This window comes from Sus scrofa, chromosome 9 (genome assembly GCF_000003025.6).
Source record: "Sus scrofa isolate TJ Tabasco breed Duroc chromosome 9, Sscrofa11.1, whole genome shotgun sequence".
NCBI classification, from domain to species: Eukaryota; Metazoa; Chordata; class Mammalia; order Artiodactyla; family Suidae; genus Sus; species Sus scrofa.
In genome coordinates, this window is record NC_010451.4 from 70,356,956 (window position 1) to 70,381,579 (window position 24,624).

At 38.7% G+C, this 24,624-nt stretch overlaps 2 protein-coding genes across 10 annotated transcripts in view; both read left to right on the forward strand.

The window, feature by feature from the left end:
• The window catches only part of STEAP2 (STEAP2 metalloreductase), a 30,903-nt gene extending 22,171 nt beyond the window's left edge, over nucleotides 1-8,732 (forward strand). For all 4 annotated transcript variants that reach the window (XM_003357423.4, XM_005667577.3, XM_013979664.2 and 1 more), the window contains one exon: nucleotides 2,104-8,732. In XM_003357423.4, coding sequence (XP_003357471.1) covers nucleotides 2,104-2,391 — 288 coding nt within the window. In that variant the 3' untranslated portion in view covers nucleotides 2,392-8,732. The remainder of the gene's footprint in view (nucleotides 1-2,103) is intronic.
• CFAP69 (cilia and flagella associated protein 69) overlaps nucleotides 16,467-24,624 on the forward strand; it is a 56,962-nt gene continuing 48,804 nt past the window's right edge. For 2 of the 6 annotated variants that reach the window (XM_013979670.2, XM_021063363.1), the window contains exon 1: nucleotides 16,833-16,913. Coding sequence is in view for 4 of the 6 variants with exons in the window: in XM_013979666.2 (XP_013835120.2) it covers nucleotides 16,794-16,913 (120 nt within the window). In the remaining 2 variants the exon portion in view is untranslated. Of the gene's footprint in view, nucleotides 16,914-24,624 lie in introns of all 6 variants that reach the window. The other 4 variants (XM_013979666.2, XM_005667581.3, XM_013979667.2 and 1 more) reach the window with 4 other exon arrangements.

Here is a 24,624-nt window from a genome sequence, read left to right on the forward strand (position 1 = left end):
TGCTTCTAAGACTGCTATTTATGCATCCAGCTTATGGAACACATATTGCTAGAGGCCAGCTAAGGACCATTCTCGTTTAGTAAGTGAAAGGTCAGTACGGGATTTTACTGGAAGGCTTTGATAGCATTGCCTACTATGTTACAGATAAAAGTTATTTTAAAAAGAAAAAGAAAAAAAAAAGAAAGTGGGGGATGAGTGAGCTCAGATCAAGTTTAGCACCAAAGTCAATTATTATTAGCCAAATGAATGAAGACATTTTATATTTTCAGTCACCGTGTTCTGTCTAGAAAAATCTTATTAATTGTAATTCAAGTGAGGAGAAGCACAGTGTGAATATTTTAAAGGAAATGTGTGTAGATATGTACAAATGCAAGCAGTAGCAAAACTAGGTTAATGGATTATGACAAGTAACCAGCCTTGTTAGTACATATATTTGGTACATTAGTCATGGGTGTCTATAAAGTGGTTTCAAAATAACATTGTGTTCTTTGATCAAACATTCACTTTCTCTAGTAATAACTATTTAATAATTTGTGTATTTAAAAAGATGTAACTCAAATTTAGATGTTACCTAAATTACAACAAAATCAGCATTGGTTGAATCCAAATGGTTTATAGTACGATATGCAGATGAGTGTCATTTGGCCACACACTAAATTTTGGGGGTTTTTTGTTCATTTGTTTGCCTATTCACTTGAGCTATGTTTTTTTAAAGTGATCTAAAAGTCTCATTCAAATTAAGGGCATGTCCCTCATCTAAATTTATTTTTCCTTTTTGAAGGAAAGAAAATGTGAATACTCTCCTAACTGCTGGTTTAATTACAGCCGAAAAGAAATAGAAGGAGGCCCTCTGATAAAAGGTGCTAGCTAGACAGGTGCAAATTAGCATTATAAATTTAGATGAGTAATTGCAAGCAGAACAATTTTCTGCTTGAGAGTCGATCCTTTCCCAGTGAAGTCAGATATTACATTATTATGCTGATTTAACATAATAACATTATTATGTTGGTGTAACATAATATTATTATCCTGATGTACCATTTTATGGAACGTAGACCATTTTTCAAACAACCAATTAAACATAATGTAGGGAACCCAAAATGCTGATCTTTTCGATTTCAACCTGTAAACTCTATAACGAAGTATTCTTAATCTCATTTAATATGGTCAATAAATACACGTGTTTGAAATGCTATTTATATTACATATTAATACTATGATTTTTTGGGAGTCCCTGTTGTGGCTCAGTGGAAACAAACCCAACTAGTAGCCCTGAGGATGTGGGTTTGATGCCTAGCCTTGCTCGGTGGTTTGCTGTGGCTGTGATGTAGGCTGGCAGCTGCAGCTCTGATTTGACCTCTAGCCTGGGAATTTCCATATGCCACAGATGTGGCCATTAAAAAAAAAAAAAAAAAAAACTATGATTTTTTTCATATTTATCTTCACCTAGTGTGTGTACCATGGAAATGCTCATCAGCATTTAGTTTTATTATATATATGTATGTATAAATATATGTATACATATATATAGCATATATACACACATACACATTTTTAAAAATATATGATGGGTAGAAATGTGGATAACCGTTATAAACAAGTTTTGCAGTTTTTATCAGTATTCTTAAGGGAAAGCCAGATGTTTGGGCCAATAATCCCACTATTAGAAACCAGTGCTAAAGAAATAAACCAAAATAAAGAAAAAGCTTAAAGTGACATTATAGCTGAGGAAAGTAGGAAACAGTAAATGGTCAATAAAAAGGAATGGTCAGGTAAATTAAAGGACATCCATTCGGTGGAATATTATATAGCATTAAGGTCATGTTTTCATATTTAATGACGAGTAAAAGGCTCTGGATATGAACAAAATTACCAGAATATTATGGCCTCATTCGTGTAAGGGAAAATGTGCATATAAATACATAATATATATATGAAAATATTAAAATTATTTAATTCAGTAGAGAACAACTAATAACTCAGAAATTAAGACACATTGTATTATTGAAATATAAACATGGGTACAGCTAGATGGCTTACTTTGTGAGTTCAGATAATTTGCTTATTATTCTTTGTGTCTTTTTCTTCCTCCCCTCACCCAAGTCTACACTTGGCTATGTCGCTCTGCTCATAAGTACTTTCCATGTTTTAATTTATGGATGGAAGCGAGCTTTTGAAGAAGAGTACTACAGGTTTTATACACCACCAAACTTTGTTCTTGCTCTTGTTTTGCCCTCAATTGTAATTCTGGGTAAGATCATTCTACTCCTTCCATGTATAAGCCGAAAGCTAAAGAGAATTAAAAAAGGCTGGGAAAAGAACCAATTTCTAGAAGAAGGTTTTGGAGGAGCAGTTCCTCATCTCTCACCAGAGAGGGTTACAGTTATGTGATGATAAATGGTGCTCCCTGATGCCATATAAAGTTCTACCCATGCCATTATTTTTATGACTTCTTTCATCTTCAGTTGCAAGTGCACCGTCAAATTGCTGTTGGCTGAAACCTGGTCAGTGAGATCTCAACTGAATTAGTAGTAGAACTTTCTTGAAATTTATTTTCACAAATGTCATATTTTGCCAATATGAGCTTTTATGGTTAACTTGTTGAAATGTAGGTATGTTTTTTCTGTTTTGCACAACTGTAACACTTTTGGTGTCTTAAACTTTATTCCATAATCAGGCAGAAATATTTATATATAGTCACTAAATATAGATACAACATAAAAAAAAAAAAACCTTCAAACCAGCAGAACTTTAAATTTTGGGGAGTTTTTCATTTTCGTTTTTTTTCTTCTTTTGGCTTCCCCATAGCATAGGGAGTTCCCAGGCCAGGGATCAGATCTGAGCTGCAGTTGCGACCTATGCTACAGCTGTAGCAACACCAGATCCTTAACCCACTGGCCAGGTCAGGGATTGAACCTGTGTTCCAGCGCTCTAGAGATGCCACTGATCCCATTGCACCACAGTGGGAACTCCTGGAACTTTAAGTTTTAATATAATTCGATGGATATGTTTTTTTCTAAAGTTTAAGTAAGGTTTTTAATTATTTCCAGCTTAAGACATAAAAATGAATAATCATACATTATTTTTAAGACAGACACATTACATTAGTATCCAGATAAGAGTGCATGGCAACATCCCTGTATTTCTTTATTTCTTTTGTAAGATAACGTTTGAAGAATATAATTAGTTGTAGGAACCAATGTGATTTCTTTTTTTTTTTTTTTTTAAGGGATGCACCCACAACATATGAAAGTTCCCAGACCAGGGGTCAGATCGGAGCTGCAGCTGCCAGCCTATCAAGCCACATCTGCAATCTATACCACATCTCATGGCAACGCTGGACCCTTGACACACTGAGCAAGGCCAGGGATCGAACCTGCATCCTCATGGATACTTAATTGGGTTTGAAATCTGATGAGCCACAACAGGAACTCCCTGAACCAATGTGATTTCTGAACAAACACAAATTAAAGAGACAAATTGAACTTGAAATTATATTTAAAATGCATTGGAGACATGAAATACACATGATGATGCATACCTCATGAAAGATTTGATTCTTTACCTTGTTACAGAGAAGTTGTATTTGCATCTTAATATGCTGATAAGGGAGAAGATAGTAATATATGGCCTCCAAAACTGATTTTTTTAATGTAGTACCAATCCTGGGAATCTTAAAATTGTTTCTGGTTAGAGAGAAAGTGTTAAGTTTACACACAAGTAGTTGCTTATGAACTGATCTATGCCGTTGCACCTTAGCCTGTCATACTCTGTGTGGTATAAGATTTTATTGCCATTTAATTGTGGGATTTTTAACATGCCAGGGATTGTTCTAAGCTCTTTACATGTATTATCCCATTCAATATTTACAACAACCCCATTGCAGAGGCAATTCTTTTCCTCATTTTCATTTAAGAAAACTGAAGGATAGAAAAGTGAAGTAATATGCTCAAGGTCAAACAGTTAGCGACAGAGCCCACATTCAAGTCCAGGCACTTATATTTCAGAGGCCATGGTTTCAACCACTAGGCTATATGACCCCTGCTCCATCCACATGCATACCAGTCTAGATGCTTCCTCTTTTGTGTAAAGACATTGACATTCTTCACAGTGTGTTGTGGGTATCAAAAGATATAAAAAGATACTACAATCATAAATTTATTATTACTTGTGGGGTAATCCACACTTACCCTAGGAGGGGATCTTGCCTGAGAAAGGAGCTTGGAGATCCATGGCTGTCTGTATGCCTCTCTGTGCAGTGAGGGACTCCAGCAGAGATAGGACCATAGCAGTCTTAATGAACCACTGAGGTCCTACACAGTATTACAAAGTCTCTGTAAAGTTGGTCACCTCTTTTTGTCTTTTTCTCAAGAAGTCCTCCTTCCTGCTCAGCCATTCACTGGGGAGCAGTTTGCAAGCATGAAGGATATTTAAATGAGTGGTTAATTATAAATCTACTCTATAGACACATAATCATACAAACTATTCATGAAATTTTTCAGTGCTGACATTCCGCATTAAAATTGCATTTTGTTCATGCATTGGTTAGAAGGCCCTACATTTTTTTCCTTTTGCTCTTTCCTTATTAAAATAGAAAGTTGCAGATAAGATATAATTATGTGCATTCCTCTTCCTGGAATTAAAACATTTCTAAGCTTACCTAGTAAGGTTCTACTAAATCCAGCTGCCGAAAATAAAAGGACATTTACTTAGTGGGGGCTATCTTTCCCACCAATGGCTCTTTCCCTAAAACTGCATCATGTCAGTTTGGTAAACCACTCATGATTCTGATGTTCTCTTCTTGATGAATTTTAATATCTTATACTTTTTAATTGAGCTTTTCATTTTCTATATTTTAATTACATTCTTTCCCTCTTAATAATCATTTACTTGTTAGTTCTCAGTAGGGATTCAGTTGGGTGATAACTTAAATACCTATAAAATATATAGTGGACTAGTGAAATTAACAGCTTTTCTTTTTTCAATTTTATTGGAGTATAGTTGACTTACAGTGTGTGTAATGGCATTTTTAATACTCTCTTGTTCATTAGTTCCACTTGTTTTAAGCCCATGCTTTTGCCAGTTAATATGAAAATACAGTGAAATATTTTTAAAAGTTAGATGACTGTTGAAATGTATTACTGCATGTATATATCAATTAGTCAGCAATATAAATAAAATTGTCACTATTAGAGCTAAAGGGGGCTTTTGAAAACATGAAAAAACAAAGTTTATGAAAATGTATATAAGATGTAATTGTTTCAAATAGTAATATCTCCTTTTCAGTACAACAATGAAATAATTTTGAAGTTTGAGAATAAATATATTCATTATAATTCTAAATGTTTAAAAAAGCTCTTCTGAAAGTGCAAAAAAAATTGACTTTTAATTGCTTTACTTAAATAACTTTTAATTGCTTTATTTTACTATTTCCTACCTGATTATTTTTCTTTTCTTTTAATTTAATTTTATTGGATGATTATTTTTCTTAATCATTATTTTTCATAATCATTCTTTAAAAATCATTACTTTGGCCTTAGAAGTAGGACTGAATTCTGCTCTTGCTAGATGTTAAAAAGCAGTGGGAACATCAAAAGTAATGGGATTTTTTTTTCCCCCTCAACTGAATTTTGAGAAGTTCCCCTGAGAAAATAATAAGAATATAGAAAATAAACCTAGTCTTGATCCTATGCAAAAAAAAAAATTTAATTTTTTTCCTAAAAGGAAGTTAATCATTGACTAAATCTTGCTACCTAGGTTTCATATGTAGATTTCATATCTTCTCCATTAAGAATATTTAAAATCATGTTTAAATAAGAATATATTCATTCTAGCATATATTTTTCAAAACATGGAAATTAGCCTAGATTGCCTACATGTAGAGATTTTTATTTAAATTTTAAAATATTTTAAAAGTATAAACAAATTATATTTATAGGTATTTATCAGAGATGATTATTTTGTGGTACATACTGGATTGGTTAATGAACTTCAGTGTTAAACTACCTGATTGATTGCTTATAAATTAGCATAAGCTTGAGTTGATTAAGGAATTTTACTTTGAAAATTAATTTGGTAATAGTAACTTAATATATATTCATGCTTACAGTCAAATTATGAAAATTATTTGTGTAAAAGGGCTTCAAGAATATGTCATATCCAATTTTTGTATTGTTTATCCCATGTTATATGATAAAATACTCTTTTTAATTGCCTTTTGCCATTAAACCATTTATTTCATAATAAGGTCTGTATAGAGTTTCCTTCCCCCTAAAAGGTTTTATTTGTGAAATTTAAGGTTTCTTATGTGATCTTTTAAATAAAGTACCATAAGTGCAGTCCATAAATATTTCTTTAAGAATACTATGGACACTGAACCTGTGTCAGTCTATAAAATGTTGAAATTACTCTGTAAATCCATGACTTAAAGCAGTGCAACACGCAGTATAATAACTCGAGTCTAGTGTGAAGGTTTTTTTTGTTTTTGTTTTTTTTGCTTTTTAGGGTCACACCTGCTGCATATGGAGGTTCCCAGGCTAGGGGTCTTTTCGGAGCTACAGCTGCTGGCCTACACCACAGCTCACAGCAACGCCAGATCCTTAACCCACTGATCGAGGCCAGGGATTGAACCCGCATCCTCATGGATACCAGTCAGGTTTGTTACTGCTGAGCCACAACAGGAACTCCTAGCGTGAAGATTTATATTTGTGATGTGTTGTCATAAAAATGAGATGTTCCACTCTTACTTGTTCAGAAGTCAGTAAAGAAAATTCTGGTACATATGCAGTTTATGTAATTGCTCTAAATGAAACTAATAATTTTAGGGAAAACAGTTTGTTCATAGCTTGAACAGTGATTTTTATAGGAATGAAAAGTTCTTCAACTTTTTTAATGCAAGAAAACTATAAAGTGCTAATGCTCAGAGATTCTGTTGATATGATACCAAAAAATTTAGTTCAGCCTAACATGTACACTCAGTAGTCCCTCCTTTCCATGGTTTCACCTTCTGTGATTTCACTTACAGTCAACTATGGTCTGAAAATATTAAGTGGAAAATTCCAGAAATAAACGATTCATAACTTTTAAATTGCGTGCCATCCTGGGTAGCATGGTGAAATCTTGGGCTTTCCTGCTCCCTCTCCCCTGGGATGTGAATCATCCCTCTGTTCAGTGTATCTTTCCCATTAGTCATGTAGTTATCAGATTGACTGTTGTAGCGGAATGCTCATGCTCTCATAACCCTTATTTTACCTAATAATGGCCCCAAAGCCCAAGACTAGTGACACTAGCAATATGGATATGCCAAAAAGAAATTGTAAAGTGCTCCCTCTAAATGAAGAAGTTTTCAACATTTAATAAGGGAACTTAAAAAAAAAAAAAAATCACGTGGAGGTTGCTAAGATCTGTGGGAAGAACAAATCTGTCCATGAAACTGAAGAAGGAAAAAGAAATTCATGCTAGTTTTGCATTGCACTTCAAGTTATGGCCACAGTGTGTGACAAGTGCTTAGAAAGATGGAATAGGCATTAAATCTACATTTGTATATCTTATTATAATATTTCTGTATATCTTATTATAATCTGTACATCTCATTATATTTTAAGAGAGACCACATTTACTTAACTTTTATTATGGTATATTATAATTGTTCTGTTATTATTAGTTATTGTTAATCTCTTACTGTGCCTAATTTATAAATTAAATTTTATTCACAGGTATTTATATAGGAAAAACATGGTTTGGTACCATCTGTGGTTTCAGGCATCCACTGGGGGTCTTGAAACATATCCCCTGCAGATAAGGGAGAACTACTCTACTGAGATCTTTTTAACTTTCCACATCATTGGATTAATATGCCGTCATCCAAAATTAGGGCAGACTATGTGGATCTTCCAGGGAGATCACCAAAGCAGGTGCTTTTTTTATGGTTTCCAAACTGCTAACTCCAAGGAAGTGTTCTCTTAAGACTTTCTTTAAAGGTCTTTTAGAGCTTTGCAGGTATCCAGCCTGAACAGGGACTAGAAGTTTTCTCCCAATGTCTAGTTACCCTACTTTAAAAGCTGCTGCCCATCACATTCCTCACCTGCCCTTATAGTTAGTCCCCTGTGACTGAGTGTTGGCCAGTGAGATGTAGGAGTACACATGAATGACTTCTAGGAAATCTCTTCAAAGAAAAGTAGAATGTGTTCCTTTATCTTATTCCTCCATCTTGCTGCCAGAATTGTGATAAAACAGGAGCCCTTGCAAATATCCAAGAGACTAAGGTCAAACCCTAAGGAAGGCATATTAGAAACTAAAAAGGTCTTGACTGCTTCACTGCTTCAACTGCCTTTTCTTGTATTTAAGCCATTATAAATTTGAGGTTCTTTATATGAAGTCAGAACTAATCCATTCTGGTCTTTAGTTCTTTGCCATGATACTGTTTAACACTGTTTGAATAAACTAGATTGCAATAATTCTTAGCTTTAAAAGTTTTGAAAGGATAATGTGCAATTCACATTAGAACTGATTTTTCATTATTAATACAACTATACTCATTTTCTTGTCTTGATCTTTCATTAGGTATTTTATACCTGCTTGGAAAATATTGTCTTCTTTATAATTGTGTAATAGATATTTGTTTTTAACCCTGTAATCTCCAAAATATTACAATCAAATTACATGCTGTGTTTTTATATCATTCTCATAGATCTGCCTTATAAACATCTAAATAAAATTTTAAAGTACAATTTAATGTGATTTATCTTCTTTTTTGACCTTTATATACAGATGAGTTTTTCTTTCTTACTGAATAATACTTATAATTTTTTTTTTTTTTTGTCTTTTTAGGGCCGCACCTGTAGTATATGAAAGTTCCCAGACTAAGGGTCCAGTCAGAACTGTAGCTGCTGGCCACAGCCACAGCCACACCAGATCCAAGCCATGTCTGCGACCTACACTATTGCTCACAGCAACACTGGATCCTTAACCCACTGAGTGAGGTGAGGATTGAAATTCCTTCTTCATGGTTACTGGTCAGATTTGTTCCCACTGAGCCACAATGGGAACTCCTAATTTTAATATTTTTTAATTTATATTTTATTTATTTGTTTGTTTGTTTTTCTTTTTAGGGCCACACCTGTGGCATATGGAGGTTCCCAGGCTAGGGGTCCAATCGGAGCCGTAGCCACCAGCCTACACCACAGCCACAGCAACGCAGGATATGAACCACGTCTGCAACCTACACTAGAGCTCACGGCAATGCCAGATCCTTAACCCACTGAGTGTGGCCAGGGATTGAACCTGCAACCTCATGGTTCCTAGTCAGATTTGTTTCCACTTCACCACAATGGGAACTCCCTTAATCTTAATATTTAAAGGCATCCATCTAATACTTTTCTATTTCTTTTTAGAAGCATTCAGAAAGCAATGCATATTTGGGGATTTGGGGGGAGTTTTGTTTTTGCCAAAGTAGACATTTAGAAAAATATCCATCAAATTAGATGGTGTTCTTAAAAGTATTTTAGTTCACTAGCTTTCTTTAAGGTATCTTTCAACCAGGACTCAACACAATATTCTATAAGTTCCTGGTTACAGGAACTCTATCCATCTTACTACTATATTCCTAGAGTCTAGAGCAGTATGGTCCTATAGCTATTAACAGTATGGTATAATGAATGTTGACTCATTTTTATAGAAAATTATGTTGTTTATCTCCCCTCATCCATGCAGCCATGCCTGCATGCATCCTCCTGCTCACACCCTTCCACATCACTGTCTCAACTTCTTGCCTTGCCTCCTGGCCAGTAGCCTGAAGCTGCCTTTGGTCCCAGAGTGGAGCCACTGCTGTTGATGCCACTGCCACCATCACTGTCCCCATACCACTGTACTGAGGAGAAGAAATTGACCTTCTTACCTGTGCACAGCATCTGGAGAGGCTCTGGCTACCCCTGCAGCTGCCTGGAAATGCATGGGGGTTGATGACCTGAGAGTAGGATTGATAGGTAAAATACAGGACACTCAGTAAAATATGAATTGCAGAGAAACAACAAATAACTTTTTTTTTTTTTTTTTAGGGCTGCACCTTCGACATATGGAAGTTCCCAGGCTAGGGCTCAAGCATAGCTGCAGCTGTAGGCCTACGCCACAGCCACAGCAATGTGGGATCTGAGCCACATCTATGACCTACACCACAGCTCATGGATACTTGTTGGGTTCATTTCTGCGAACCACAATGGGAATACCAACAATAAATAACTTTTTAATGTAATTCTGTTAGAAATATTGCGTGGGACTTTTTTCCCCCCTCTAAATCTGGCAACCCTCCTTAAGGGGTGTTCTTTGGCCTCAAGATGCAGCACAAAAGTAAGCTGGTAGCTAAATTCCTCCTTCATTTCCCCAAGATGCAATAATTCATGAGACCTCCATGAAAATATCCTGCAAGACCGAGCAATTAACTGGACTTGGTCCAAAGCTCTGGCAACTCAGTAGCAGCTATAACTGCACTCTCCTCCACTGCCTGCCTCACTTCCATCTTTTTCTCACGTCTGCTTCCCAGAGATCCTCCCCCCCAATGAAGCGGCAGTAGGTGAATATTTCTCATTTCTCACAGGCTCTAGGGAACCATGAAATAAATGATTTTCACAAGGTCAAGCACAAGCCCTACAGACTAAAAATCTCAATTTGTTGAGAGCTCTGAATGGATATATCTCCCATTCAGAGACAGACAGATTCACATTGATAAACGGACAGTGATAAGTGGTTAGATCAGAATGGTAATGTATTACTACTGTGAGAAGTGTCAACGTCCTATAGGAGGATATAGCAGTAATGCCTTAACTAAGCACATCCTATTCTTCTGTCTGTTCTTTAAAAGAATTCCAATTGTAATCCAAAGGATGTTGGGATCTGTAATGGGATGAATTGTATCCCCCTCAACTTCACACTGAAGTACTAACCCCATAGTATAGTCTCACAATGACTATTTGGAGAAAGGCTTTTAAAGAGGTAATTAAGGTAAAATGAGATCATATAGGTGGCCCCTAATCCAATATGACTGATGGCCTTGTATGAAGAGGAAACTGACACAGTGGGAAGCCAGGGGCAGAGGCCTTAGAATGAAACTAACCTTGATTTTGGACTTCCAGCTTCCAGACTATAAGGAAATAAAATTTCTATTGTGTAAGCCACACAGTTTGTGGTATTTCCACAGCCCTAAAAAAATGAATACATGGTTCATAGAATCAGAGCAAGTCAAATTAGTTATAGAACTTGGATAATTAATGTCATCTGAATAAACTTGGCTGATTAATCCTGCTACACAGTAAAGACATTTCTCTTCTGGGGATACTTCGGTATAACCTCCCCCCATGTAAACACAACCAGTAGTTTTTTTCAAAGCTCAAGAACACTTTCATTTCATGGAAAGATTGCTACATCACAGAATTAAAGCTCTAATCAGATAAAAATTGCCTAATTTAATCTCATTACCATTTATTTAGTTGCTCCACCAAAATGAATAGCTCCTCCAGCTTCCTATTGAAAAATCACTTGCAATTTGGATTATTAGTATACTTTGTATTACAATAGTTGATTTCAGGATGGCTGTTCTTTTGTTTTCTATTCCATGTACTTATTACTCCCAGATTTGCATTAATGATTCTGTTAGAAAGAGGTAATTATTTTTTTAGGCTTTGATTCTGCAACAATCAACCTGAAAGACTTTTAAAAACACTAAAGTAGATTAAAGTCCAGCTTTTATATATTTATTGTTACATAGTTCCCCTACAGTTAACCTACTAATTGCATTTCACATGTGCTATAAACATTTTCTGTTTAAAATAAATTACTCTCACTCAGAAAGGAATAACATTTGCTTGAACATTTAGAACATCTGACATTAGGTTAGCAACTACCAAATTCATATGTAATCTAAAGTCCTTTATTTTATTTTATTTTTCAATGGCTACACTTACAAATATGAAAGTTCCCTGGGCCAGGGATTGAATCCGAGCCACAGTTTAGATTTACGCTGCAACCATGGGCAACATGGTATCCTTTGACCCACTGCTGGCTGGGGATGGAATTGCACCTCCACAGTGACCCAAGCTGCTGCAGTCAGATTCTTAACCCACTGTACCACAGCAGGAACTTCCTAAAGGATGTCTTAGAAATGTTCTTAATTCATGCTAATGAATAATTATAGTTTCATTAAATTTTGCTAATTAGGATCCAAACAAGTATCAGGAAAAAAAATCAGGAGAATATTATTCAATATTACATTTATGTTAGAAATATGTTTAGTTTTCTTTGTTACTTTTAAAAGTAAAAATGAGTTCCCATGTGGCTCAGCAGGTTAAGGATCCAGTGTTGTCAGTGCGGTGGCTCTGCTTGCTGCTGTGCAGCAGTTTATTCCTAGCCCTGGAACTTATGCGTGATGCAGGTGCAACCAAAAATAAATAAAGTAAAAATAGTGCATAGGTCAATATATTATTAAATCTTGTAGTTAATCTTTAAGTCTACAGCAGCTCTTAAGGAATTGCAATTTGTAATTTAACAGAATGGTTAAATTCCGCTGAATTGTTACCAGATTGAAGCATTTCTATTCTCTACGTATAATTGATCTCTCATGTTTCTATACTATTAATTTGTCTTTTTGCTGAAATAACTTACCATTTCAAGTCAGCCATTTTCCTTTTACATCTTTCTGTGTTCTTATAGCCTTCGAAAATCTATATTTAAAAAAGGATCAAAATAAATAAATAATTTTAAAAAGAGTTCCTGTTGTGGCGCAGTGGTTAACGAATCTGACTAGGAACCATGAGGTTGTGGGTTCGATCCCTGGCCTTGCTCAGTGGGTTAAGGATCTGGCTTGCCGTGAGCTGTGGTGTAGGTCGCAGATTCGGCTTGGATACCGAGTTGTTGTGGCTCTGGCATAGGCCGGCAGCTACAGCTCTGATTAGACTCCTAGCCTGGGAACCTCCACATGCCTCGGGTGCAGCCCTAGAAAAGGCAAAAAGACAAAAAAAAAAAAAAAAAAAAAAAAAGATCAACTGGCGTTCCCATCATGGCTCAATGGTTAATGAACCCGACTAGTATCCATGAGGAGGAGGGTTTGATGCTTGGCCTCACTCAGTAGGTTAAGGATCCGGTATTGCCATGAGCTGTGGGGTAGGTCAAAGATGCAGCTTGGATCTGGTGTTGCTGTGGCTATGGTGTAGACCGGTGGCTACAGCTCCAATTAGATCCCTAGCCTGGAAACTTCCATATGCCGCAAGTGCGGCCCTAAAAAAGGAAGGAAGAGAGAAGGAGGGAGGAAGGAAGGATCAAGGAATAATGATTAAACTTCATCTACTACCTAATTTTAAACAGGTGAAGCTTTCAGAAAGCTTACACTTGGTTCCCTTAACAAGAAGAAAAACAAATATATCCAACATTGTCATCAGTAAGAAAACAAAGGACATGGAAAGTTCACAAATTGAGTATTTAATGAAAGCCAGTTTTATGGCAATTGCCAAAACAATACTAATGAAAATATACTACACACACTAGAGCAGTGCTTCTCAATTTTAACATGCATACTAATCACCTAAGAATCTTGTTAAAAGTGACATATTCTGACTCAGTAGGTCCACCATGGGGCCAGAATGTCCGTGTTCCTAGTAAGCCCTTCTGTAAGACCTGTGTAGACAGTTCCAGGACACCACTTTAAGTAGCAAGGACTTAATGTTTACCTCACTCTGGGTAACTTAGGAAATGCTTTAAATTGGCTTCAAGTCAAATAAAAAAGTAACCCTTGAAATCTTTAATGAACATTTACTGAGTACTTGGTATGATCTAGACAAGGAGGTCCCAAAGTGTGGTTACCAGACCAGAAGCATCAACATCACCTGGGGACTTGCTGTATAGGTGACCCTTGAACAATGTGGGCTTAGGGGCTGCCAAGACACTAGCTTAGTAGAAAATCCAGTTATAACTTTACAGTCAGCTTTTTGTATCCAAGGTTCTGTATCCACAGATTAAACCAACCAGATTGTGTGGAACAGTAGTATGTATTTATTGAAAAAAAAAAATCCATGTATAAGCAGACCCCCGAAGTTCAAACCTGTGTTGTCCCAAGGTCAACTGTACATGCGAACCCTTGAACCCCACCCAAACTTATGGAAGCAGACTCCGGAGGTGAGGCTCGGGAGTCCTAATTAGGTCTCCAGATGATTCTGATGCACACTAAGTTTTGAGAAACACCGCTCCAGATTCTATGATGAGGGCTTGGGGTGCAAACCTGGGTGACTCTCCTTATTTTCAAAAGTCAGTCTAGTAAGAAGCCCTGAGCCAGTAAACACCAGTAAAGTATATGGTGAGTATGGAGACAGAATGACAAAGTGGCACCTATCACAGCAGAGGAGGTAAAGAAGGTTTCCTTAAAAACGTCACGTGAGCTGCATTTCATAGGGAGTTAGACATCTGAAGACAGTCACATGTACAACAAATACAAAGGTAATGCAGGAGGAAGTTTGGCACCTGTGTAAAACTGCAAGTAATTCAGTCAAGATGGCTTGAGTGTGGGGTGTTTGAGGACTTCCATCCTGGTTGCTTGTCCCCTGTCAGAGAATATAACAAAAACCATAAGAGCTAAAAAAAAAAAAAAAAAAAAAAAAAGTTTGCAAAGTTATTAATTCCACCTGTGGAACACAGAAAGGGAACACATTCTATGAAGAATTTCCCTGATTTCACTGATGGGGAACAGCCAAAAGTTGTTTGTTTTTTTTTTAACTTTTTTTTTTTTTTTTTTTTTTTTTTGTCTTTTTGCTATTTCTTTGGGCCGTTCCCAAGGCATATGGAGGTTCCCAGGCTAGGGGTCTAATTGGAGCTGTAGCCACTGGCCTACGCCAGAGCCACAGCAACGCAGGATTAGAGCCGAGTCTGCAAACTACACCACAGCTCATGGCAATGCCGGATCGTTAACCCACTGAGCAAGGGCAGGGACCGAACCGCAACCTCATGGTTCCTAGTCGGATTCGTTAACCACTGCGCTACGACGGGAACTCCGCCAAAAGTTTTTAAGTGCTAGAAGAGGGAGTTCATGGGAATTGTACTGAAGAAGGATGGGAAATTTGTACTCTGGATATAGCACAGAATGACTATATAGTTAAGTACACAATTGGTTCAAATAAAACAAAAGTCCCATTGTTCATTCATTAGGAAAATGCCTTCAGTTAAGTCCATTGAGGAGAGTCTGACTTCCCAGGGTACTTGAGGTTTATGGGCCTTTATCAGCCTCAACCTATTGTGCCAAATCACAAAAGTCAGGTGAAATCTTCCAGGCAAGCTCCACTTTAAGTGGAACATTTTCCTTGGCAACCCCCATCTTCATCCTTCCTCATCTTGAGATACCCGGGTGAGCACTCGAAGGATGACAAGTCACCCCACTGTCAGCTTTCCACCCACTATCTTGGGTTTGGGTGCTATTCTTACAGGATTCCATTGTGCTTATCCAAGTGGTTTCAGTCTCCTTTTGATGTAGTACACTTGGAATGCGCAACAGCAATTAAGTTTATGTTAATAATACACTTGACACGCCCTTTGCACTCGCTTGGGGTAATAGCAACTGTTAGACTTACTGAACCACCTCTAGGTGTAAAGCTTGCGAAGCGCTGTTAAAACACCAATGAGTAACTTTAAAGATAAAAACTGAAAGAATGCTGATGCCCAAGCCAGGGAGTTTTAAGAAGAGAATGGTCAGCAGTGTAAAATACTACAGACATACATCACAGTGAGGACAGTTAAGTGTCCAGACTTTGACCACAAGCGTTGGTGACCTCAGTCAGTTCAGCTTCAGAGGACTGGGGTTAAGGAAAGAGGATAAAGGAATAAAAACAGGGACTGGAAGGGCTTCATACTCTTTCAAAGAAGCTTGGTTTCTTTGGCTATGATTTACACAAAGTGCTGCCAAGTCGAATCTAGGTTTTCCGCTCATTTTTATTTATAGGGCCAGAAATGTCATTCAGATAATCTTGCTTATTATGTGCCACACACCACTTTACAAAAACTACCGTCTGATTTAATCTTCTTACAGCTATCCTATTGATGAAAACAGTGGGCTTCCAGGGGTTAACTTGCTGTAGACTGAATGATTTGACATGAAAGCCTTCTAACACTGTGTACAATGCCTTGGTGGCTATTTAACTGGTAGGGCAACAAAAGCACAGAAGAAGTAAATAGTTGGGGAACGTAGGTGACACTGGGCACTTCTCTGGGGTGACGTAAACTCAGTTTCCAACACTATCAGACCAACCTCCATCTTTCTCGAATCCCACATCCATCCCTCAACTCTCATGCCTGTTTTTACAAGGCTCAGAGCAAACTACCAAGACACACAGGGCGCCAAGTAACACTCCAAGCTTACACACCGAGGTCTCCCTCAACCCCCACCCCCGTTTCCCTCTGCCGCGCAAGCAAATCAGCCATTCCCAGCCATTCTGCTCCCGGTTTGGAGGTACAGATTAGAGTTTGGTTAGTTTGGATCCCTGGGCTTCCGTCGGAGCCTGCGTTCTTGCAGCCTTTGGCCCCGCCCTTAGCAACGCGTTGGCTTGCTAGCAACCTGCAGCAGGCAGGCACCAAGGTGCATCGGTGGGCTGCGGGAAGCGGATGGCGTTGCGGTGGCCGAGGTCACGGCCGGAGCCCCCGGGCCTTTTGAGACTCTAGCAGCTCTCAGGCGGCCCTCACTTCTCGGTGGCGCGGCCTTTTTGGGTCTCGCGGCTGCGGGCACAGTGTATGACAGGAGGACTTCCATTCCTTACTCTGCCGCCACAGCCATGTCGACAGCCGAGACTGAAGCGAAGGTCGAGGCCTGGGAACCGGGCAGCAGAATCAGGTCCAGCAGCCCTCGCCAAATCCCGGTAATCGGGGTGGTGACGGAGGAAGAGGAAGCGCAGGTATGGCCAGGTGGCTGTGCTTGGGAGGGTGTGAAGGCGGAGGGCAGGGATGAGGCCTGGGTGCCTCCAGGGGGGAAATGGGGGCCCAAGTGGAAATCAGGGGAACCCCCCACTTCGACTCCCTCCCCCTGGGATTGAGGTTCCAAGCGCAAAGCTGATCCCTCCGAGAACCGTGCTGCCTGCGGGGGCGGGAGCTGGCTGTCGTCAGCCAGCTGTCTGGGGACTCGTGTCCTAAGATCCTCCCGAAACGACCCAGGAAACTGGGTAGGCGAGGTTTTGCGGCTTTAATTCGAAAAGTGTGACCCTCCGCACTAAGGGCCTGAGAGGGAAGGAAATGTGCTTAGTAAAAACTTTGTGCTGGGCTTTTTTAATATGTAGATTCTGGTTATCGTGAGACGTTCTTGATGTAGGCAGAAATCCTCCCGTGTTTAAGTTTGCTGCTAACAAATCCTGCACCCTGAGGGGAGGAAAATATTGTTAAAATTAGAAATTAAGCCTCGCTTTTATATGAAATCGGAAACTGGTTAGGAGTGCGTCGGAGAGGATTGGGAGAGAAAAAAATTGATTTATTGTACTGCGTTTGTATTTGGTTTTGAGTTTACTTTTTGTCATATAAAACTAATTCTTTCGAATTTCTGCTGAGTAATTTCACTTCGGAACCCTGGCTTGGAGCTCCGTTTGTAGCGGGGTTGTTTAGAGACGCCAAGGAGTTTGTTTCATGCTAGGGTTCCACAGCTCTCCCGAGAGAACATGCTCCCAAGCCCTAAATTAACGTGAACTCTACGGAGGAATCCTGCCTTGCCTCCTTGCACTGATGGCGTGGGGCCGCCAGGGAATTCCTGCGGAGACTTGACCCGTCTCAGGCTGCGTCAGGAACCCTTCTCCTGCGTCCTCTTCTCGGGGCCTTGGAGAGTTCCCTGGGAGCGGTTGGTTGACTGGGGACCTCCTCGGCTGTGGGAATAGGGTTGAGCTCCTTGAAGATGGCCAGACATTTAACCCACTGAGCAACACTTTTGCATGAGGAGGAGCAGGTGTTAGGGGAATTTACTTAATCGGTTCTGTGTAATTATTCCAATCCGTGCGGGAAGAAGAATTTTGAAGAACAATTTTGAAGTCCTTTCTCTCCTAAGGCTCAAGGGGACTCAACACCGACGTTGTTCTCTCAGGCACAGGGCAAAACCCAGAAGCAGGTGAATCTAGTATCTGATGGTGCTCTTTCTTCCTTTACTTGGTATTAAGGGGGAAGGGGGTGGCAGAGGGGAGAGGGAAGGTTAAGGGAGGCAGACAAATGTGGTTTAAAAAGAAGAAAAAAGGGAATAAACAGGCCATAGCCAAAACGGTCCACAACATATCAAGTAAAATGGACCAAGTACAGCTATGTATATGGGTGTGTATTTTTCTCCCTGCCTTTTCTGTTTCTTTTTCCTTTTTTTTTTTTTTTTTTTCTTCATTCTACCTCTTCTTACAGGGCCTAAGATTCTCACTTCAGGAAGAAATTAATTTGTATTAAAGTTCCTACCCTGTTAATAACTGCTTCTAGGATTTTAACTTTTTTTTTTTTTTTTTTTTTTTAAGTACTGAAGAAAAGGCAAGTTTCTACCAAAAGAAATGAAGTAGAATAAAGACATTTTAGATCTGGAAAATGGTCACTCACCCTTCTTGGTTTTTATTTGGGGGTTCGTTTGTTTGTTTTACCAGTGAGGACCCTAAGGCCATGAGAAGTTAACTGAGAATCATTCAGTTTCTTTACTGGGAGTGGAGTTTATTGCTCTTTGCCATTTAAGGTGATAACCTTTTTAGACCGCTCTCTAATTTGGAATTCTAAATGACTCCAGTCTTTTCAAACCTGTCCATATTTGCAATCTTCTCTTCTTGCTACAGTGACAATTCAGTATATTCTAGTAGATAAAAGTGAAAATGTGGAGTTTACTCAGTTCATTAAGCCAGCTTCATCATACGCTTAAAAATCACAAATTGTTCACCCCTTATCTATTTCCTATTGATTTTGATGTTGTTCCTCCCATTATAAAGAATCAGAAACACTTTAGAGCAGTAATTATTTAAAACAATGTACATTTCGGAGTTCCCTCGTGGCGCAGTGGTTAACGAGTCGGAATAGGAACCATGAGGTTGCGGCTTCGATCCCTGCCCTTGCTCAGTGGGTTAACGATCCGGCGTTGCCGTGAGCTGTGGTGTAGGTTGCCGACGCGGCTCGGATCCCGTGTTGCTGTGGCTTTGGCATAGGCTGGTGGCTATAGCTCCAATTCGACCCCTAGCCTGGGAACCTCCATATGCCACGGGAGCGGCCCAAGAAATAGCTAAAAAGACCAAAAAAAAAAAAAAAATGTACATTTGGAGCACTGGGGAACTTATTAAACAATAGATTCTAATTCTGTAGGTCTCGAGTAGAACCCTGGATTCTGCTTTTCTAACAGGTTTTCAGGTAATGTCATTTCTACTGGTTGAAGGACCCAATTTCCCACTCTGAGTAGCAATGCTTAGTGTATTATAGCTGCAGTAAGGTATAACAGTTTCACAACCGCTACCTCCTGAAAGAGATTGTAGGAGATTGTTTCCTATGGACACAGATTATAAAACAGAGCAAACAGAATTCCCACTCTCCCCCTGCCAGGTCAGATGATGTGGTACCAAATGGGGCTTTAAAAGAACTACTTCTCCCTTCTTGTCACCACAGTGCCTCAGTCAGCCCTGAATTAATGTCACATCCTATGGGTCACACCTCTTCTTCTCTGGTGTTATTTTCCATAAATACCACTTTATCATCTTCCCTCTGCCCTCTGAGTCCCACCTGTTTGTTCTTTCAGGCTTCTCCAGTAGTTCCTTATCGCATGCCTCACCTAATGTCATTACGTTGACCAGATCACTCAACCTCTTCAGGTGTGTTCCCTTTTCTATAAAACAAGCCTGTACTAGATGAGAATTCCCCAAACTCTGGTGGCCACCATATTCATCTAAGGAGCTTTTAAAAAACTCTACATAGCTGGGCCTTACTGTAGATTAGTCAATTATAATCCACAGTGAGGAGCCTGGGACTCCTAAAAACTTCCCTCAAGTGACTTTTAGCTTCAGAACCACTAAGCTAGATGATGTCTAAGTCCCTGCCATCCTCAGAGTTCCTCGGGTCCACTTCTCTGTCCTGTTTTCAAAGGTTCCCAATGCATAATCTGTACTTGATCTGTACCATGTACTCTGCTTAGTGCCACCTCCTTCTCTGTTGATTTTTTCTATCAGGTCCTCCAATATCCCACAGCACAACCCGTGGTATACAGGAGGTGATATTAAATAGTATTGAATGAATGCCCTCCCTCTTTTCTGAATTTAAATCTTACCCTACTTTTACATCCTACCTCTCCATGTAAAGTATCCCCCAATAGGAAACACTTCCTGTTCATTTTCACCCTCACAGACCTTCTCATAAATGGGTCTAGTCCATTTATGGTTTGAGTCGCACAGTTTCTCACCTAATTATCACTTGTTTTATATTTGTTACTGTTTCATTTGTCTTGCTTCATCTTTCCCACTAGGGTAAAGGTCCCTAAAGTGTAGAACATATATCTTAATACTTACGTGTCTTTCCCCCCTCAACTCTGAGCTGAGAGTGGAAATTTAAAAGCTCATAAGTAGCACACAAAGCCTTCAATGTTTCAGCCACACTGGCCTCCTGGCATCTCCTCAACCATGCCGGCTATACCATGCCTAAAGTCCTTTGCTCTTGCTGTGCTCACTTGCTGGAATTTTTTTCCCCTGATATTCATGGCTTGTTCCCTTACCTTCTTCAAGACTTAGCTGAAATGTTACCCATTCTGTGAGTCTTTTGCTGACCAAAGCTTGAGCATTCTAGCACCTTCTACTCCCATTTCTTGCATGACACTATATAACTTATTGTTCCCCCCCAAAGTGTATCAATTCTTTATGAAAGCAGAAGATTTTGTGTGTTTTATTAAAAACCATATCTTTAGCATGTACAACAATGTCTGACACAGTGGAGGCACACAATAATATTTGTAGAGTAATTATATGATTGTGATTAGTTGACTTGCATAGGAATCAAGGCTGAGCTTCTTTGCCCAAATTTGCTTTCCCTCTGAGAATCTACACAATATGCTAGTCGATGTCATATCCTTCCACTGTCTGTGATCCTACCATGAACTATGTCCTTAATGTGCCTACCCCAGCTTTGGAGTAATTGCTAGAAGTAACCTCTGTGGTCAGTTAAGGAGTCAGGCAGAAAACTAGGTGCAAAGAACCAGTGTTCCCGCATCAGACAGCTCTGCTAGCCCATATACGAGCTACATGACCTTGGCAGGTTAGATATCAGGGCCTTAGTTTCAACAAGGATAATAATGATAACTTCATATGGTAGATTTGAGGGTTAATTAAGATATAAAGCACCAGACACATAAATGGACCAAAATAAATGTTAATTCCTTTCCTGATAACTAAGTATCAAAGAAGCAGGATTTTTCACCTTTGAAATGTTCCTTGGTAGTGTGGGAAAAAAAGTTCATACTTGAAGTAAGTGAAGGTCTACTTTCAAAGCCGTTTACTAAGCTTTTCATCTTAAAAGATTTTGTTAAATGTTTTTACAATTACTCCATAAACATCTATGATGATAATAACAGAAATTATTTTTATATTTACATTTGTATGTTGTTTGCTTTACACTTTGCTTGTGTGATCTCACTTACCAAGACTGTTTCAATTATTACGTTAAGCTTGTGATTTAGAAATGTCTGCCCCAGGAGTTCCCGTTGTGGCGCAGTGGTTAACGAATTTGACTAGGAACCATGAGGTTGCTGGTTTGGTCCCTGCCCTTGCTCAGTGGGTTAACGATCTGGTGTTGCCGTGAGCTGCGGTGTGGGTTGCAGATGCGGCACGGATCCCATGTTGCTGTGGCTCTGGCATAGGCCGGTGGCTACAGTTCCGATTGGACCCCTAGCCTGGGAACCTCCATATGCCGTGGGAGCAGCCCAAGAAATGGCAAAAAGACAAAAAAAAAAAAAAAAATAGAAATGTTTGCCCCAAATTTAACTCACCTCCAGCCATAACACAAGCCTCTTCCTCGAGCGTCCCTGTCTGTGTAATGATACCACCACTGATGTTACTCCTCAGCTTGAACAGTCATCCTCTTTCCTGCAAAATCAAATCACTCATTAGATCCTGCAGATTCTGCCCCCTTGATGCTTTTCTTTTCTTTCTTTTGTTTTTTGTTTTTTAACTATCTAGCTTTGTTTAATTTTAACATTTTAGCCATATTTGCTTCAGCTTTTTAAAAAACAAATAAAACATCTCAGATACTCAGCAACAAAAAGTAAAGAACCATTAGTAATACACAACAGCTTACATGAATCCCCAGAAATTATGCTGGTTGAACAAGGGAGTGTGGAAGTTCCCAGGCCAGGGATGGAACCTTCACCACACAGTAGTGACCCAGGCTGCTAAAGTGACAATGCTAAATCCTTAACCTACACCGCACCTCACAGCACTGCCAGATCCTTAACCCAATGAGCCAGGCCAGGGATCGAACCCATATCTTCATAGATACTCGTCGGTTTTGTTATCACTGAGCCACAACAGGACCTCCCATTATCTGTTTTTATATCCAGTTTCTCAAACCATTCAATAGATTCTGACAATACTTACCACGGAATACAAGGTTGTCTGTAAGATGGAGTTAAAAATGGTATTTACCTCAGAGAATTCAGTTAGTAAATTAACTTAAATTGCTTACACCCATACCTGGAAATAGACATTGTCTAATAAGTTTTGGCCATCACCTATCATTGTTATTATCAGCATGGTTATTATTCATGATTTGAATAATAACTTACTCTACTTACACTATCAGTATTATCTTTAGCCACTGGTCTCTGTACTCTCCTCTCCAACCTACTGAATGATTCATGTTTTCTCTTGCCTCTGGGCCTTCACATGTGCTCCATCTCTCAAACCTCCAGTTCATCTCACAAATCCTACTCAGTCTCACACCTCTTCATGCAGATTACTTCTTTCAGAAGCTGCCCCAGATTCCCATCCCTCCTCCCCATGCCATTCTGTCCCTCTTCTATACAGTTCCAGAGCACGCCTCTGGGCATCTCTGAAGCATTTTGTAGCATGTTATCTATATTCTTTACATATCATGCCAGACTGATAAGTGCTTGAAGTCAGGGCAATGTGTTTCCCTCACCAGCATTTCTGAAATGTAGAAGCTAATTATAAATATTATTAGGAGGAAAAGGCTAAGGGAAAGAGAGAGGGAGAAATATTAAAAATGTAACATATGCCAAGCAAGAGTAACATGAAATGATAATAAGACAAATTTAAGGTAATACAAGATAAATTTGTGCTTTAATCTTTACTACTCTCTATTTCTTATAAAAGCTATACCTGGTCATTTGGGGGAAAAAATTCTGATGATATATACAAGTATTAAAAAGAAAATTCTGGAGTTCCCATTGTGGCTCAGCAGTTAACAAACCCAACTAATATCCATGAGGATGGAGGTTCAATCCCAGGCCTCACTTAGTGGATTAAGGATCCAGCGTTGCCATGAGCTGTGGTGTAGGTTGCAGACACAGCTCGGATCCCGAGTTACTGTGGCTCTGGCATAGGATGGAGGCTATAGCTCCGATTGGACCCCCTAGCCTAGGAACCTCCATATGCCGAGGATATGGCCCTAAAAAGACAAAAGGAAAATTCTGCACTGACATTCCCTTTCAATATCTTTTCCAATCCTCAAAGACAACATCAGAAAATCGGAAAATAAGAACTCGTTATATATATTTATTTCTCTGAGAACACAGGAAGAAAAAAGACAACTGAGGTAGTGACAGATGGTACTATTAAATCCCCAAATCTAAAAAGGCAAAATTATATTTATCAAAAATTTTTGTAACAGTAAATTTAATAATTTAAACAATTTAACAGTAAGATGTAACAATTTTAATGGTAATTGTTAATACCAGTATATAATAAATGCTTTTTGATTGATAATTTTTAAAGTAAAAATCATATTGAGTAAATAAGCTCACTCAGATACTTATTCTACAGACTTAAAGTTAGAATGCTTAACTGAAAATTGTTTTTGAAAGATGTTTCTTGAGATCAGAACATATGAGTTTTTAATTGTGAAAGGAAATTCTAGACTCACGAAGCAGTGAAAGAATGACTATATAGAAATATAGAAAGGTATCTATTACGGATTTAAAAATCAGAATATACAATAGCAGTAGCGTTAAGTGAAATTATGAAAAGTACTTATTTATACATTAAACAAAAACAGAAAATAAAATATAAAAATAAATATATATAACAGAAAATAATATGCTAAAAAGATATATTTAGACAATAAGAAGGAATTTTTCTTTTTGAATTTTTTTATATTATCATTACATCGTCTTTGCAGGTTTTTTGTTTTTGTCTTTTTAGGGCCTCACCTGTGGCATATGAAAGTTCTCAGGCTAGGGGTTGAATTGGAGCTGCAGCTGCTTGCCTACACCACAGCTCCAGCAACACCAGATTCAAGCCGTATCACGGCAACATGGGATCCTTTAACCCACTGAGTAAGGCCAGGGATCAAACCCGCATCCTCATGGATACTAGTGGGTTCTTAACTCGCTGAGCCACAATGGGAATTCTCCAAACAGTTATTTTAAAGTAGAAATAAATGTGAAAGCAGGATAGCTGGGAA